Genomic DNA, 13,975 nt, shown 5'->3' with positions numbered 1-13,975 from the left:
GGTGTGTTCCTGAGTGTCCATGCTGGCCTGTAAGTAAAGGTAAGGCAAGAGGTTTGCTCTGCTTAGGGCATTGTGAATACTCTGCTATTATGAAGTTATTGTGTTTAACTTTATTAACAGGAATCTCTGCTCATGGTCTATCTGTAGCTTGTGTGCAGTAAGGTACATCAGCTCTTCCTTCAGGGCACCTCTGGCTGTTTCTCAGTGCAGTTCAGGGGCGACTGGTAAAGAGAAAACATGGATTGATATTTTATTGCTGTGCTCCAGGTGCTGGTCTCACACAGTTTGGTCAATCTGCATGAGGAGTCACTTCACTACCTCTAGTAACTCGCCTATTTATTGCCTGGTTCTGCGTTTCTTGTGTACTCAACACTTCCTGAGCCTTTTGGTATGTCAGCCCTGCACTAACTGGTGACCAGTTTGCTTACTGGTGTGGCTTTTATGGTCCCTGCACAAAAGGCTGCTGGAGCCCCAGCTCACTGGTCATGCAGAACTTCTCTTACCCGTTAATAGATGCTGGCTTGTTTATGGTTGGATGAATGCACAAAGGAGAATGTTTATGTAAAATAAATGGCATTGTAACTGTACATGGAAAAGAGAAGGGTTGGATTTTCCCTGGCTCAGATGGGGGCTGCGTTTATGGCTTTGCAGAATGGTTCCCGGTGGCTTTTTCTCCTTGTGTGCCTCTGGCGTTGAGGTGATCTCAGCCCCAAGTTTTCACGTATGATCTGGTTCTCTTGATGAAGAGATTTGACTTAAACGGTTTCAGATGCTGGAAAACCACTGGTGTGATTATTTCCTATTGTGCTGTGTGAAAGGTGTAAGGTAGCCTTAAAGACCCACTGCCACCTTATGGCAGTTGCTGAAAAGCAGCCTCGTTAGAGCCCATTCTGTACACACATCATGCTCGCTTTATTTCTCCTCTCTTCTTAAGTGGTGATATTTGCATGAAGGCAGGAGCTTTGTTTTTAAAGAGTTCATTTGCTCCTTCTGTTCCTTGAAGAAATTGCATAATGTCAGCAGAATTCCTTCTAGAGCCATCAACTGCGGTGCTTCATAGGCGAGTCCATGTTTGGGGAGAGATACAAAAGCACCATGAAGCTTTGCCTCTCCTCCAGTGAAGAACTTGCTTGTTTTCACGTGAATACCCTAATCCTTAAAAACAAGAAGGTGTGAGGTCAAGGAACAGGGACACGTTGAACACGCGAGGCTCCTCCGGCATTCCCGTCACAGCAGGAGCGGGATCGGATGTGAGCAGCCATTTTCACAGCCAGCTCTGCTGGCAGAAGACTAGGAACAAGTAGGAGGGCTCTGTGCTGACATGGGTCTGATTCCCACCCCGTCCACTGTCCCCAGACTCTAACAGGAAAGCATTTATCTGTGGAGCAACCAGTGAGGGTGGTTAAAGCGATGAGCCTACTGCTCTTTCCGAGATGGGATGCTGGGTTAGTACAGTAGAAGCTCTTGATATGCGATAACTGAATGAAGGGGAGCAATGGTGTTTTCGGATTTCCAAAATAGAAGGAGCTGTGGTTACTGTAAGTTAAAGCTGAAGGAGTTTATAATTGGGAACTGTTAGGAATACAGTATGTTCTAAATTACAGCTGTCTGGCCAATATGTTTCTAAATAAAGTGCTAGGATTGCCCTGTAAATGAAATACTCAATGCATATTCTTATCAAAACATAGCAACATCTCCCCGAGAGCTTGCATCTCAGGAGCTGTCGCAACACAGTCTCTCTTTCTTTATTTTCCCCATTTTTTCCCTTCCTCCTAGTGTGTGTGATGTACTCAATGCAGCCTCCCAGGGAACATTTCATGTTTCCTATTAAGTCAGAGCAGTTTTCAACTTTGCTGGGGAGAGGAGGGGGAGGAAGGGAGACGGCTTGGAAACTTTAAGGAAAAAAAGCAGGGTTTGAAAGGTGGCGAAAGCTGTCATTCCAGAAATGTGCATTAGTGACTGCCTGCTCTTTCCAGGCTGTTGTCTGAGCCTGGAGGCGGACATTTGGGCTCCCTTGGAGGATGCTGAGGACACTCAGTGTGTCCCGGGATGTTCTGGTTAAGAAATGTCGTCCATAATGGCTGAGGAGGGAAGGGAGGCATGTTAATGGCCTGTGGCAGAGCTGAGGGGTGGTTCACTGGTTCACAGCAGTGCAGGAGCAAATCAGGATTCCAGCAGAAATGTTCTTCTTTATATTGAACATCCCTTCAGCTTGTTGTGCTTTTGGGATTGCTTCTGAGGAGGCTGGAAGGGAGCTTCAGATCGAGCAACCCAAGGGTCAGGAAGAAGAGGAGCCTGATGGAAATAAGGAAAACCCCTGTATTTTGCAGAGCTACTGTTCTTCCTAGAGGAGGAAAAATCTCCCCTTGTCTCCCACTTGCGCTTCCTCTGCAAGGGAGCTCTGAAAAACGCTATACACAATGGGGTAATGAGGCAAGAGCCCTGGGGGACCCTGTGTCCTTTGTGCAGGGAGGTGGCTGTGCTGCTGCCTTCCTCCTGAAAATGGGAGATTTCTGAAAGGGGTATTCAAGCCTTGAATCAGAGAATGGAGAGCAGAGAGCTCTGGATTAGAAATACCTTATGGTTTTATGGTCCCTGGTAGAAGATGTTGACGGGGGGTGCTCTGCTGTCTCGTACTGGCTTGGTGGCGAAACTGCTGGAGAGTACTTGGGTCACATAAAGGTGAAAGCTTCATGGGGCATGTTCTTAACCTACATCATGAAAAAAACAGCTTCCTTGTCCAGCCTGGCGGTGGGTCTGCAACCAGCTGGTTAGAAAAGAGCCTGTGCAGCTCCCAACCCCTGCAAAATAGGGGAGATGGGTGCTGGGGGCCCTGGGGCAGGAAGCACCACTCCAACAGCCCATGGACCCTGCTTGAGCACAGGAGTGGCTGTGCCCTGGAAGCTTCTTTCTTTGGATGGCATAAATTTAAGGTCTTCTTAATCAACACATAAACATCCCCTGCGAACACGGTGCAGAGATGCTGGTACGATGCCGACTGATTGCTTTGCACCAGTTGGCTGGTGAAGCAGCTGCAATACCCTGATCAGCTTTGCTTTTTGTGTGTCTTTTAAACAGTGTTTAGTGCTTTCAAGGATGGCTGTGAGATGTGAAAAGAGTCGCTGGTAGCTTCTGCTTTCAGTGTGTGTTTAACCTCAGCAGTAAAAACAAGTCTAGTGTTGAGATGCAGTGGGGAGTGCTGCCCTCGTGCATGCGTGGCAAGGCCGAGGCTGCAGTGCGGGTCTCGGTGGTTATTCTGTCTCTGAAAGGGGATGTTGACTGTGGTGGTTCATTGACACTGCTTTTGTTAATAGCTTTGGGTTTATTGCTGGGGTTTTGATGAAAGCTTGGTAATTTCATGCTGGAAGGAAGGGCAACGAATCGACTGTTTTAAAGCCATCTTTGGTTTGAGCTACAGTTATCTTTTGATGAGGTGGGTAATGCAACTTCTGTCTGTGTAGCTGGTGGTTGTTGCTTTTGTTTGGGGATTTTCGAGTTTGTCTGGATGAGTTACCTCTACACCTCTCAGTGACTGATAGAAAACCCAGGAAAATCTCATTTTGTGTGTATTAAAACTTAAGATTTACATCAAACAAAAACCCAGTGAGTGAAAGAGAGATCCTTGGTTTATACTGTCACCTCAAAGATTTCTGCCCTATGAATTTCACTCATCTTGATTTAGCCATGTGTTTTAACTGTTTAGTATGAAAATTCTCCAGAGTCTGAAGAGAAAAAACAGTGTCCTTGTAGCCAAGGAAGATTCATAGCCATCGCTTCTGCTGATTTAACTACTGCCACTTTGCAAGTGTGCCTGGGCATGGTGGTGAATTCGCTGCTTGGGATGGAAATTGTGTGGCTCGTAGCTGTTCCCAGCCCTCAGTGCTCTGATGGCAGGACATGCTCCATGCTCCAGCGATGCTCAGCAGAGGAGGGGATATGTAGAGCAGCACAGGCCATGGCTTCATGCCATGTATGTAAGTCCTGTGTGCCTGTGTGTAAGTCCTGAGTCTGCCTGCCTGCTTCTGGTGCAAGGTATGAGGCAAACAAAACTCTTGTGCTCCGCAAACCTCACTGTAGATTTCAGTGGCTTCTTTTCTCCCTACAGTGCAGGCTGCCCCCTGCCCCCAGCCCACTGTAACACATTACACTCAGCTCGTCTTCATTTTACTTTCTGCTCTTAAAGAGAACTATCTTTTGTGCTCTTACTCTTTTGCAAACTGTTTTCCTTTGGCCAAGAGCGCGCGGGTGGTGCCACGGGCCATTTCGGAGTTTCCTCTTCCTTCTGGCCTCTGCTCTGGGGCTGCCTTCCCCTGCTCGGGGGGGAGGTTCTCCAGCAGACACCCAGCTCCTGCCTCCGGTAAACACCCATCTTGCTCTTGATCCCCTTCCAGCCCATCGCTGCTTACAGATGTTCTGCGAGTTGCTCTGGCAGTTTTACTGGGAGCTTGAGCAGATACTGGAGGTTGGCAAGAGTTTAGGCTCAATTGTGAAGTGGAACAGAGACAAACTACTTTTATTTTGAAGCTAAAATTTCTTCTCATCTCCCCGGCTGGGCCAGCTGCATCATATGGTTTGACATAGGCTGAGCTTAGAGCACCTAGCAGTGCACAATCACTGCAGTAGGGTTTTCCCCCCTCATCCCATTCCCCCCCTTCTTTAATGACTGTACTTGTGATACCCTTCTAAGGTTGGTTGTACCAGGTCAGGTTGTCTTATTAAGCCCCAAAGTGACAAATAGCTCCTGTTCAGCTCAGCAGACTGGGTCTCGAATGCCCTTGCAGTTGGACACTGCATTACTGAAGCAGTTTAACCCATGTGCCTTCATCCTAGAGCTTAGAGGTCGGGTGCTTTATTAAGCGGAACAAAATCATCACAGGATCATCCCCACACCATGCAGCATCCCTCCCTGTCCCTCCTGCCTCTCTTTTCCCTGCGAGCAAGGACTACTCTTGAAGGCCACCGAGACAGAACACCTCACTGCATGGTTTAAAAGGCTTTTCTCTTTGTTTCAGGCGAGCGCTCAGTTTTGAGGCCTGGCACCCTGTCAGAGAGGTGACAGATGATCGGCATTACCGGTGCATCCCCGGGATGCCCGGGCTAATCGCGCTCCAATGGACGCCCTGGAGCCGGCAGGTTCTCTGTGAAATGGCTGCAGCTTGGAGGGAGCAGTGAAATGGTCTCCTCTGGGCATGCTCACTCTGTAGAGGGAGCTTCTATCACATGAGCAGAAACTGAATCACTGCTCATGAGGATCTGGAATATGCAACTCTTTGAGTCTTCACCAGAAGAAGACAACAGATGTCCGCAGGTACCGCAGGGCCCACCTCTTGCAGAGAGCAGCTCCCTGGAGCAGGCAGGCTGGCTCCCGATGGGGAGCAGAAGCCTTGGAGAGGAAGAAGGCAGTGTGGGGAATCATGGCTGGGGGTTATTCGTTTAGTTGTTTCTAGAGACATTAGTTTCACTGCCCCGTGCGCGGGGGGCACGTGGGGGAGCAGGTTGAGGAGGCTGGAGCAGGATGGAGGAGGCTGGAGCAGGCTGATGGAGACCGGCCAGGTCGTTGCTGCCCAGCACTGGGCCGTGGGCTCTTGGGGACTGCAGCATCCGGCGTTGCCTGGCTCTGGGAATGCTCGGGCTTTGTTTCCTCGCATCCACGTGGTCTTTTATTTGTCTTCTGGGGTGGGGAGGCTCGTCTGGGGCTGGTTTTGAGGGCTTTGAGGTTGGGTTTTTTTGGTGCCTTTATTTTTTAAAGTGGGAAGTTTCTGGAAAATCCTCCCAGGAGCCCTCCCTGCTTGCAGCTCTTGTAAGCAAGAACAGCAAGCCCTGGGGTGTCCGAGCTGCTCGAAGGCTGAACCTCCAAAAGGGGAAGAGAGGGCCTGTGGCCACATGGCAGCTCCTCACTAGGTCTCCTTTGAACACCCCTGCTTGCATTGAGCTCTCTTCTTTAGGTGGAGGTAGGAGTGGGCTGTATTTTACCAGGAAGAAACAATCCTTTTTATTTTGGGGTGGTTCCTCCCCTCTCTATTCTTTTCCTCTTTTTTTTTTTGGTACTAGTTCCCTTGCAATCCAAGGGAACAGCTGATTAAACCGAAACATCCGTGGTTGATTTCATGGCAGGAGGCCCGTGTCTGCAGCTTATTTTAAACGTTGCCTAAAATTCAGCCCCTGGCCCTGCCGTGCCTTTGGTTTGTTGTTTTGTTTGTGCTGTCATTTGTGTTACATGTTCTGTTGGCTGCCACAGGCCTCGGTGGGACACTGAAGGTCCCAGAGCCTTGAGGGGTCTGGGCAGAACACAGGCAAGCTCATGCTGTGGTCGAGGGAGACCCTGAAGCTGCCATGAGGACAGGACACTGGATATTCAATCGAGGAGTGAGATGTGAAGATGGCGTTTAAAAGATTAAGGAGCTTACAGGACAATCTGTGATACCAGATCTAAATATCCATCGTGTCTCCACTGGACTATAAATACTCTCATTGTTTGTCATCCAGAAGATGTGTGCTACAGGAAAAGGCACTGGAGGAAGTCAGGAAGAGAGAAATGAGATTTCATTGTAACAGTGAAGAGCAGAGGCCTTGATGTGCTGCCTGGTCAGCTCCCATCCAAGGGAAAAAAGCATGCTTTGGGTTTGAAGAAGGCTGAGGAAACAAGCAACCAAAACCATGCTGAGGTGTGCAGTGTGTGCTCCTGTGTGGTGGTGCCACCGGTGTGGCAGCAGCCAAAAACACCCCAACGCTCCATCCCTGCGGCTGATGCCTTTTGAAAGCACCTGCAGAGAGACGCTGAACAGCCTGACCTACTTTGGAGGCAAGAGAGAAACTCAAGGGCTGGACTTGGCGCTGCTTTTCAGCAAGGGTTAAGAGCCCCAGAGTGGGGCTTTGGGGTCTTGGGTTTTCTCCCCTTCGTGTATTTAACTGACTTTTCAGTGCCAGCATGAGGTCTTCCCCTTGTCTCCGCAACACTTTGGACAGAGCTGGGCTCTGCAGCACACATGGGATGTATTTACTGCTTGTCAGCCCCTGTTAGACAGCCCCTGGGGCTGGCAGCAAGGGGGCAAGGAACAGGATCAGGCCCACGACATGGGGTCAGGCTATGATGGTTGTCCTGGGGCTGGACCCCTGACCTCCTCCATGTGGTGCTATCTGCTAACGAAGGATTGCATGCATCTCGTGCCATGGCAGGGGGCTATTTTATTCAGATAAACAAGGAGCTTTAAGGCACTTCACCCTCCAGGCCAGTTGGTTTGTGGGAGGATTGGCTTGATTCCTGCTGCTTGTCCTTTTGCTGCTTTTCCCTGAAGTTCTTCCTTCTCCCCTTCCCGCTCCTGGAGCTGACAGTGGTCGAGGAATTGCCGCAGTGGGAGAGTTACCTTGCTTTTGGTTCAAGCCAAACAGCTCGGGGCTCCGACAGCGCGCGCTCCCTGCTCGCGAGGCTCAGCGCACCATATGTTCCTGCAGTGACATGTAATGTCAGTGATTTGGAAATGAACCTCTAATTTATACTCCTTAGCTGCCATTTCCTGCCACTTATTTGTGACTCCTGTGAATTCAGAGTTTTGACACCAATCCCTCTTTGCAGAGGAGACCCTTATGTTCCCTCGTGTTTGCCTTGGTCCTGGGGGATCCGTCTCTCCCCATGTCTCTGTGAGCTGCTTGGTCTCTTGAGCAGAGGAGGAGATACCTGGTTTTGCTGTATGGTGGTGTAGAGGGCAGAGGAGGAGGATGGGCAGCACTGTCTGCCAGGATTTACAGTAGTCAGGAAAGCAGCAGGAGCGAAGCTCACAAACTGTATGAGCTAACTGGAAAGGATCCTTAAAAAGAAAGAAAAAATTTAGGGGAAAAAATGTAGAGCAAGCTGTTTAAAAATACATCCTGGGACCCAACATAACAGCTTCCTTCCCCCAAACCAGGCAGTGGATTTATCCTTTTCCTTCAGTCCCCATCAGGAGGGGGAAGGCTGGTGGACGTGGTGGAGAAGGGTCGAGGCAGTGGGGGTTAAGAAGATCTGACGTGCAAGTGTCTTCCTTGCAACGCTGCCATGCTGTGTCGGAGCAGCACGGTGCCTCTTGCAAAAGAAGCTTTTCACAACTTGTCCTTGTTCCAAGGATGAGGAAACCTCCAGCTCTTCTGGCATTTTCTCTCTCCGTCATAAGTCAGAGCTGCTTTCACCTGTAAAGTATGATGGGTGCGGACGGGGAGAGGACTGGAACGGAGAGGGGCTTCGGAGCAACCTTGCAAGGCTTTTCATGGAGCTCTTGGTGTTAAATGAGGAACTTTTCCCCTCCTCCTTTCCTCATTTTCCTGTGTGCCTGCAAAAATACTCTGGTTTGCATTTAAAGGAGAAAACTGTAAGTGCTGGGACTAAGCCAACTTGTTTATTCATGGGAAATACCATATTTCCAACCCTTTCTCTCGCCGAGGAAGGCTTGACAGAGGATGGCAGACTGGGCTGGGGATTATATTTTTAGGTGACATCGAAGCACGGTTGTGATTCGAAGAAGCTAAAAATCATGGCTGGCAATTTGCATCGAGCTCTGCGAGACCTCTCCTCCTGAGTGCCCCCCAGCCTTCAAAGGGGTTAACTTCTCCCTCCAAAGCAGGTGGATTTTGACCTGAATCAAGGAGGGGAAAGGAAGAAAAGGACAAGAAATAAGCATCAAACCCACCACCAGGAGCCCACAGGCTGCTACTTCCCAGGCTTTTGCAACTTCCCATCCCCAAAAAGCGGGTCCCCGTGAGGAGGGGCCGGGGTCGGGAGCCAGCGCCTGCTCCTCTGCTCCTGTCAAAAGATGGCAGGTCAGCGTGTGCCTGTAAACAATGCGGTTATGAAATGGCAGCGCCGGCCGAGCTGAGCATGCTCGGGAGCAGCCTGCAGGGGGAGGTGAGCCAGGGAGATGATCTAATTCAGAGCAATTCTTGGGATTGAAGGAAAAGACCAGGCTCCACTCTTAATGACAGAGCAGAAAAACCAGGCCCCACGCCGGGGACGAAGCCCGTAGGCCATGGAGGAGAGGGTGTGAGGATCTCCCACCTCTAGGACTTCGGGTGCTGGGCAGCGCTGTGTCGCTTTCTCACCCTCCAGGAGAGTAAAGCCTTGGTGAGGTTTTGCTGTAGTTATTAGAGGGACAGGCCCGAGGGTGAAAGTTTTATTATTATTATTTGTCTCTTTTTTCTTCCCCTTTTCCATGTCTACGGTTCCAGCTCGCAGGCGTCGCTGCCTTGCTGCTGGCCTCTCGATGGCTGGAGGTGACCTAGGCAGAGGTGGCCCTCCGGGTCCCCTTTGGGCACAGGGAGAGGGACCTGCTTTTGGCTGCGGTGGTTTAGGGGTGGGAGGAAGAGGAGTGCAAAGGCTGAAGAGGTGCCTGAGCCCCCTCGATGGAGGCTTGCTCCAGGCTCCTCGAGGAGCTCTGGTTTTATCCAGGCTGAGCCTTCCTGGGGAATGGGTGTTTCTGAAATGGCTGGTTTGCTTTTGCTCGAGAGAGTGATGAATGTTGGTCTCCATGTTAGGGTTTTCTTCCCCCCCTCCCCTCATGGGTGGTGGGAGAAGGCAGGCAGCAGCTGTACTCCTCGCTAACCTCAGCCCGTGGCAGGACGAGATGCCTTTGTCTGCTCTGGATTTACACTTGCCTGCACATACAAGTTGCACTGGCTTTAACTCTACTGGGACACAGCTAGATGGGGATGACTTCCCAGCGTGGAAGCAGCGAGGAAGCATAAATCAATCTCCTCTTTACAGGAGGGCCTGGGCTCTGCGAACCCCCCTGGCCTGAAGCCTGCGCGGCATTGAGGGCCATGCTGACTTCCGAGAAGCCACTTTAAGTCCTGTTGTGTTTCATGCACGTGTCTCCTTGTTCCCAGCTGTTGCATGCAGGGACTTGCGCCTCGTTTCTTACGCTTCCCCATTTCGGGAGTTGGTTTGTGCAGCTGGAATAGGAGAGAGGACATGGGGGTCGAGAAGGAAATGCTTCTTGTCTTTTAGAAAGAGTCTGGATGAAAGGAATTCAGGAGACAAAGGAATTGCAAAGAATTTGATTTGGGGGACAAACTTCAGGCTGAGGGCAGTGCTTGTTGTGAGCTGCAGATAAAATTCCATGTTCATATGATTGCGTGAGGCTTATAAGGAAGTGGCCTTAACCTAAGAAAAAAAAAAAGGCAGCTTTGAGGCTGGTGACTGCATTGTAGGCCAGGTATGCTGGTGGCTGTGTTTCCTTCCTTCTCCAGATCAAATGCTTCTACTGCTTCTAATGACAGGCCCGTGGTCAGCATCACCACGAGCAGTGATCCCAGGCCTTGCCCATGCACTGCAGGACCCAAGCAGAGCCGAGATCCGAAGTGGACAGCCCACACGTGCCTCCCCAAGGAACACTCCTTCTGCAAGCATTTTCTTAGTCGTTACTTCCTATATAATTAACTCCAAATGTTTGTCTTCTCTCTAAGGCAAAGGTTATTATGAGCAAGTTGGTTTGGGTTGTGTTACTTATTTTGTTTTAGAAAAGGAAAGAAATGAATAGGAATCTGCTGGTGCTGGGGTTGCATCATTGTCTGAGGGCTTTGCCTCCCGCCTCGCTGCAGCGTATATTGCAAACCTTGCATGGGAGGTGGGATCCTGCCCTGCTGCGGGGCTGGTGGGAGCTTTGCTGAGGGGCTGGTGTTGGGGTACATACTGCAGTGCTGCGGTGCCCGGTTGTGTCCACCTCAAGGCTGAAGCCTTTTGTGGGTTGGGCAGGATCGGTCCCATCCATCGCACCGGTGTACAGGGAGATGTGTTGGTGCCCTGGGTGGGAGCGAGAAGCATTTCAAAGGGGTCCTCCTGCTCCCGGCCCTGTCAGCTCAACCTGCTGTGGCTGCACGATCAGCACAGCGCTGCTGCACAGCCTCAGGTTCCTCAACGGGTGATTTTTAAGACCAAAGGAAAAAAAGACCCTGGTGAAGGTAGACATCTTTGCACATCAACCTCCGCTCCTTCCTGCTCTGCCTGGAGAGAGCTCTGGTTCATGGGGCAACTCACTGGTCTCTTGGGCTTGGTAAGCTGCGGTACGTTGGAGTTTTGCTGTGCATGCGTTGTCTTTACCTATAAAACCTGTTTGGATCGTTGCAAAGGGCACCCGGATGGCGGATGAAAATGCCAAGGAGGAGGCTGAGAAAGCTCTTTCTGTTTCCCAGCTTTGTTCTTTTTTTTTTTGGTGGGCTTTTTTTGTTTTAAAGGCACCACTGTAGTTTCTAGTTGTGTTTGGAAATGCTGCAGAGCCTTTCCTTGGCCGGTCTGACCTGTCTTCCATCCCCTCCAAAGACCTCGCAGAGGAGAGGAAGCCTGTTTTCATGTAAGCAGAGCTAAAACTAAACCAGCACAAGCTCCTCTGCTTGGATCCTCGTGGCTTTTAAAGCCATAATGAGTCTTTCTTAAGGTGCAATAATGCTTTTCTTCCCCTTGAAACCTAAAAAATGAAAGGGTTGGGGGGTGCTAATGCTTCGTTGCTGGTGGTGTCTATTCCTTATGGAGGCTCTTCAGCCACGGAAGGTTAATAATCAGTCTGGGGTTGGGGAGGGAATGGAGGCGGATGAGGGAATGGAGGCGGACGGCTGCAGGAAAGGGGGGAAGGAGGAAAGGGAAAAATTAATGGCGAGAGTGAGACTTTTATTGTGAAGCAGCGTGTGCTTGGCAGTTGGCTTTGTTGGGGCTGCTGCAGGAGCCGGCATTCCCGGCGGGAGGGTGGGTATAGGATTTCCCTGGCAATCCGAGCGACGGCTGGGGCATGGGGAGTGGGAGCAGCCAGGGCAGCTTGCTCTGATTTAAGGGAGGGAAAAACCACCCCAAAACCCAACACACACACACATACAAATGGAGGTATTGACACTTTGCCGTGAAGTTGCTGCTAAGTTGGCTGGGTGGAGCCGTGGGGTGGTGGGAATGAATGGGCAGCAGTGCCCTTGGTGGTGGGTGCCTCTGGGTGCCCCTGGGTGCTGGGAGTGGTGATGGAGCAAGGAGGGGAAAGGCTGGCCTGGGGGGAAGAGGCTTCGAGCGCTTTGCAGCGGTTTCCTGTAGCTTCATTTGGATCAAAATGCTTCGAACTTCACAGCTGGCTTTTTATTTGTAATTATTATTTTATGTTCTACCTTGATGCTGAGTTTTTTGTCTGTTGCAGAGCAAGGCATGGAAGTCATAAAGGCGCTGCCACTGCTAGCAAGGGATGTGGCTGTGAGCTAGGAACAGGAGAGCCCATCAGGTGCCATTGGGTTAGCCTTACCTTAGCACCCACCTACTCTCCTAGGACTAAAGGGGATGGTTTCTCTGCTTTGAGAGCTCCTGCTGCTGGGCAGGACCCGGGTGTGGATGGTTTGTGGAGTGGGGGTACTGCTGATGAAATAAAGACAAACTTAGAATCAGATGGCTATGAATGACCTGCTGGAAATCCTGGGGCTTCCAGTATGAGTCACTTTAACAGCAGGAGTATCAAAACCTTTCTTTGTTGCAGCAAAGGTCGGGAAAACACCCTGGTCTCTTTATAGGCTGAGGGTCTTCATTTGCTGCTGGTGCCTGTGGCAAGGGCCTGGGTGCCCCTTCCCATGGGTGGGAGCCGTGGGGCTGTGCTTGAGCCCCATCTCTCCGCAGGTCTGTCTTGCAGCAGGGTGAGTCCATGAGGAAAATGGAAGTTATTCCCAGTTTACAGGAAGTCCAGCTAGAGGAGTGGTAGGCTTTACAAGCAAATGTTTGCAGCAAGGATATATATTATTGGCTTAGCAAATAGATATAAAAAGAAGCTGATCTATGTTCAAACTCTGGGCTGTGTCCTTATGATCATTTCTCTGTAGAAGCTGTTGGACACTATCTGCTGGAGGTATGTTCTGTTTGAGGCTGTCCGAGGTTGCCTGAGGTTTCAAATGCTTGCAGTTTGATTATTGGTCTGTGTGTGAAGGTGGTGAGCTTGGGGCACAAGTTCCCTCTTGCTGAGAGCATCTAGACTTGGCTGTGTTTGCTGTTTGCATGTGCTCGGGGCAGGAACCATGTACAACCACCTTCCTCCTTGCTAGAGCAGCAATCCTTCAAGGTGCCCTTAGCAGGCAGCAGAGACCCTGTGCCCAGCCATGTCCCTTGAATGTCCTCCTTCCCTTAGCTGTGTGTTGCTTTGTAGATAGTGGCATTTCGGTGCAGGGCAGAATGGTCCTACTGGCACTGAGGAGCAGGGATGTGGTCCTGTATGAGCCACATTTGGTCCTGGATGAGCCAGACCTGGTTCTGGATGAGCTGTCCCTGTCTGCATGGGGCTGGGGGCTGCCAAAATCAGGATGAAGGAAGACCCTGCGCTGCAGCACTTGCCAGTACTTGGCATTGCAGCTGAGCTGACATGGAAACACAGATGAGAGGGTGGCTGGTTATAGCAATATCAACACCAAAGCTCATCCCTCCTGCTAGATTCAGACAGAAACCTGTGGGGAAGGGCAGGCTGCTGCTGGGGATGGTTTTGGAGCTGATACACTGGGCTTCATGTGTGCGTCTTATCTCTTTTTGCTTGCTTATAGAGACGGGCACGTTGTTTTCTTTCCCTTTCTTTATCACTCGGTGTGCTTTAAACCTTGTGATTTGCAGGGCTGCAGGCACCATCTGCTCTGTGCGGGCCTGCAGCACTTGGCTTCACCTGGGCTCATTCTTCTCCTGCAGCACTGGCAGTGTGCAGTGAGCCCTTTGCCCAGCCTGGCCTCAGGACCCAGCAGCTCTACGCTCACCATCTTCACCCTTCAGACCATCTTGCCTGCCGAGCACTGTGTCAAAGGACCCCTTCTCTGTGTGTTTGGGGGGTTTAATACCTTTTTCCTTTTGTTTTGGTAGCTCTTTTTTGTGTTGGCATGTCAAAAGAGAAAGTGAAGGTTTTAAAGCTGCAAACCTGATCTAGCAGCGTGACTCCAGGTGTGTGAAAGGCAGGAGTTGAGCATGTGTGTCTTTTTTACAGGAATATAGCAAAAAAGAGGGGAAAAAACCCAAATT

At 50.5% G+C, this 13,975-nt stretch overlaps 1 protein-coding gene across 22 annotated transcripts in view; it reads left to right on the top strand.

Moving 5' to 3' along the window:
* EHMT1 (euchromatic histone lysine methyltransferase 1) overlaps positions 1-13,975 on the top strand; it is a 118,651-nt gene that overhangs the window by 43,203 nt on the left and 61,473 nt on the right. For 5 of the 22 annotated variants that reach the window (XM_030506960.1, XM_030506958.1, XM_032920308.1 and 2 more), the window contains exon 1: positions 5,182-5,308. The exons of 9 other annotated variants lie outside the window; for them this stretch is intronic. In XM_030506960.1, the coding sequence (XP_030362820.1) occupies positions 5,246-5,308 (63 nt within the window). In that variant the 5' untranslated portion in view covers positions 5,182-5,245. Of the gene's footprint in view, positions 1-5,179; positions 5,309-8,935; positions 9,092-10,940; positions 11,029-13,975 lie in introns of those variants that run through there. 8 more of the 22 variants (XM_030506939.1, XM_030506944.1, XM_030506957.1 and 5 more) reach the window with 5 other exon arrangements.

Source organism: Strigops habroptila, chromosome 15 (assembly GCF_004027225.2).
Source record: "Strigops habroptila isolate Jane chromosome 15, bStrHab1.2.pri, whole genome shotgun sequence".
NCBI lineage: Eukaryota > Metazoa > Chordata > Aves > Psittaciformes > Psittacidae > Strigops > Strigops habroptila.
Note: the sequence above shows the minus strand (reverse complement) of the source record. Positions and strands in the feature narration are given on the sequence as shown.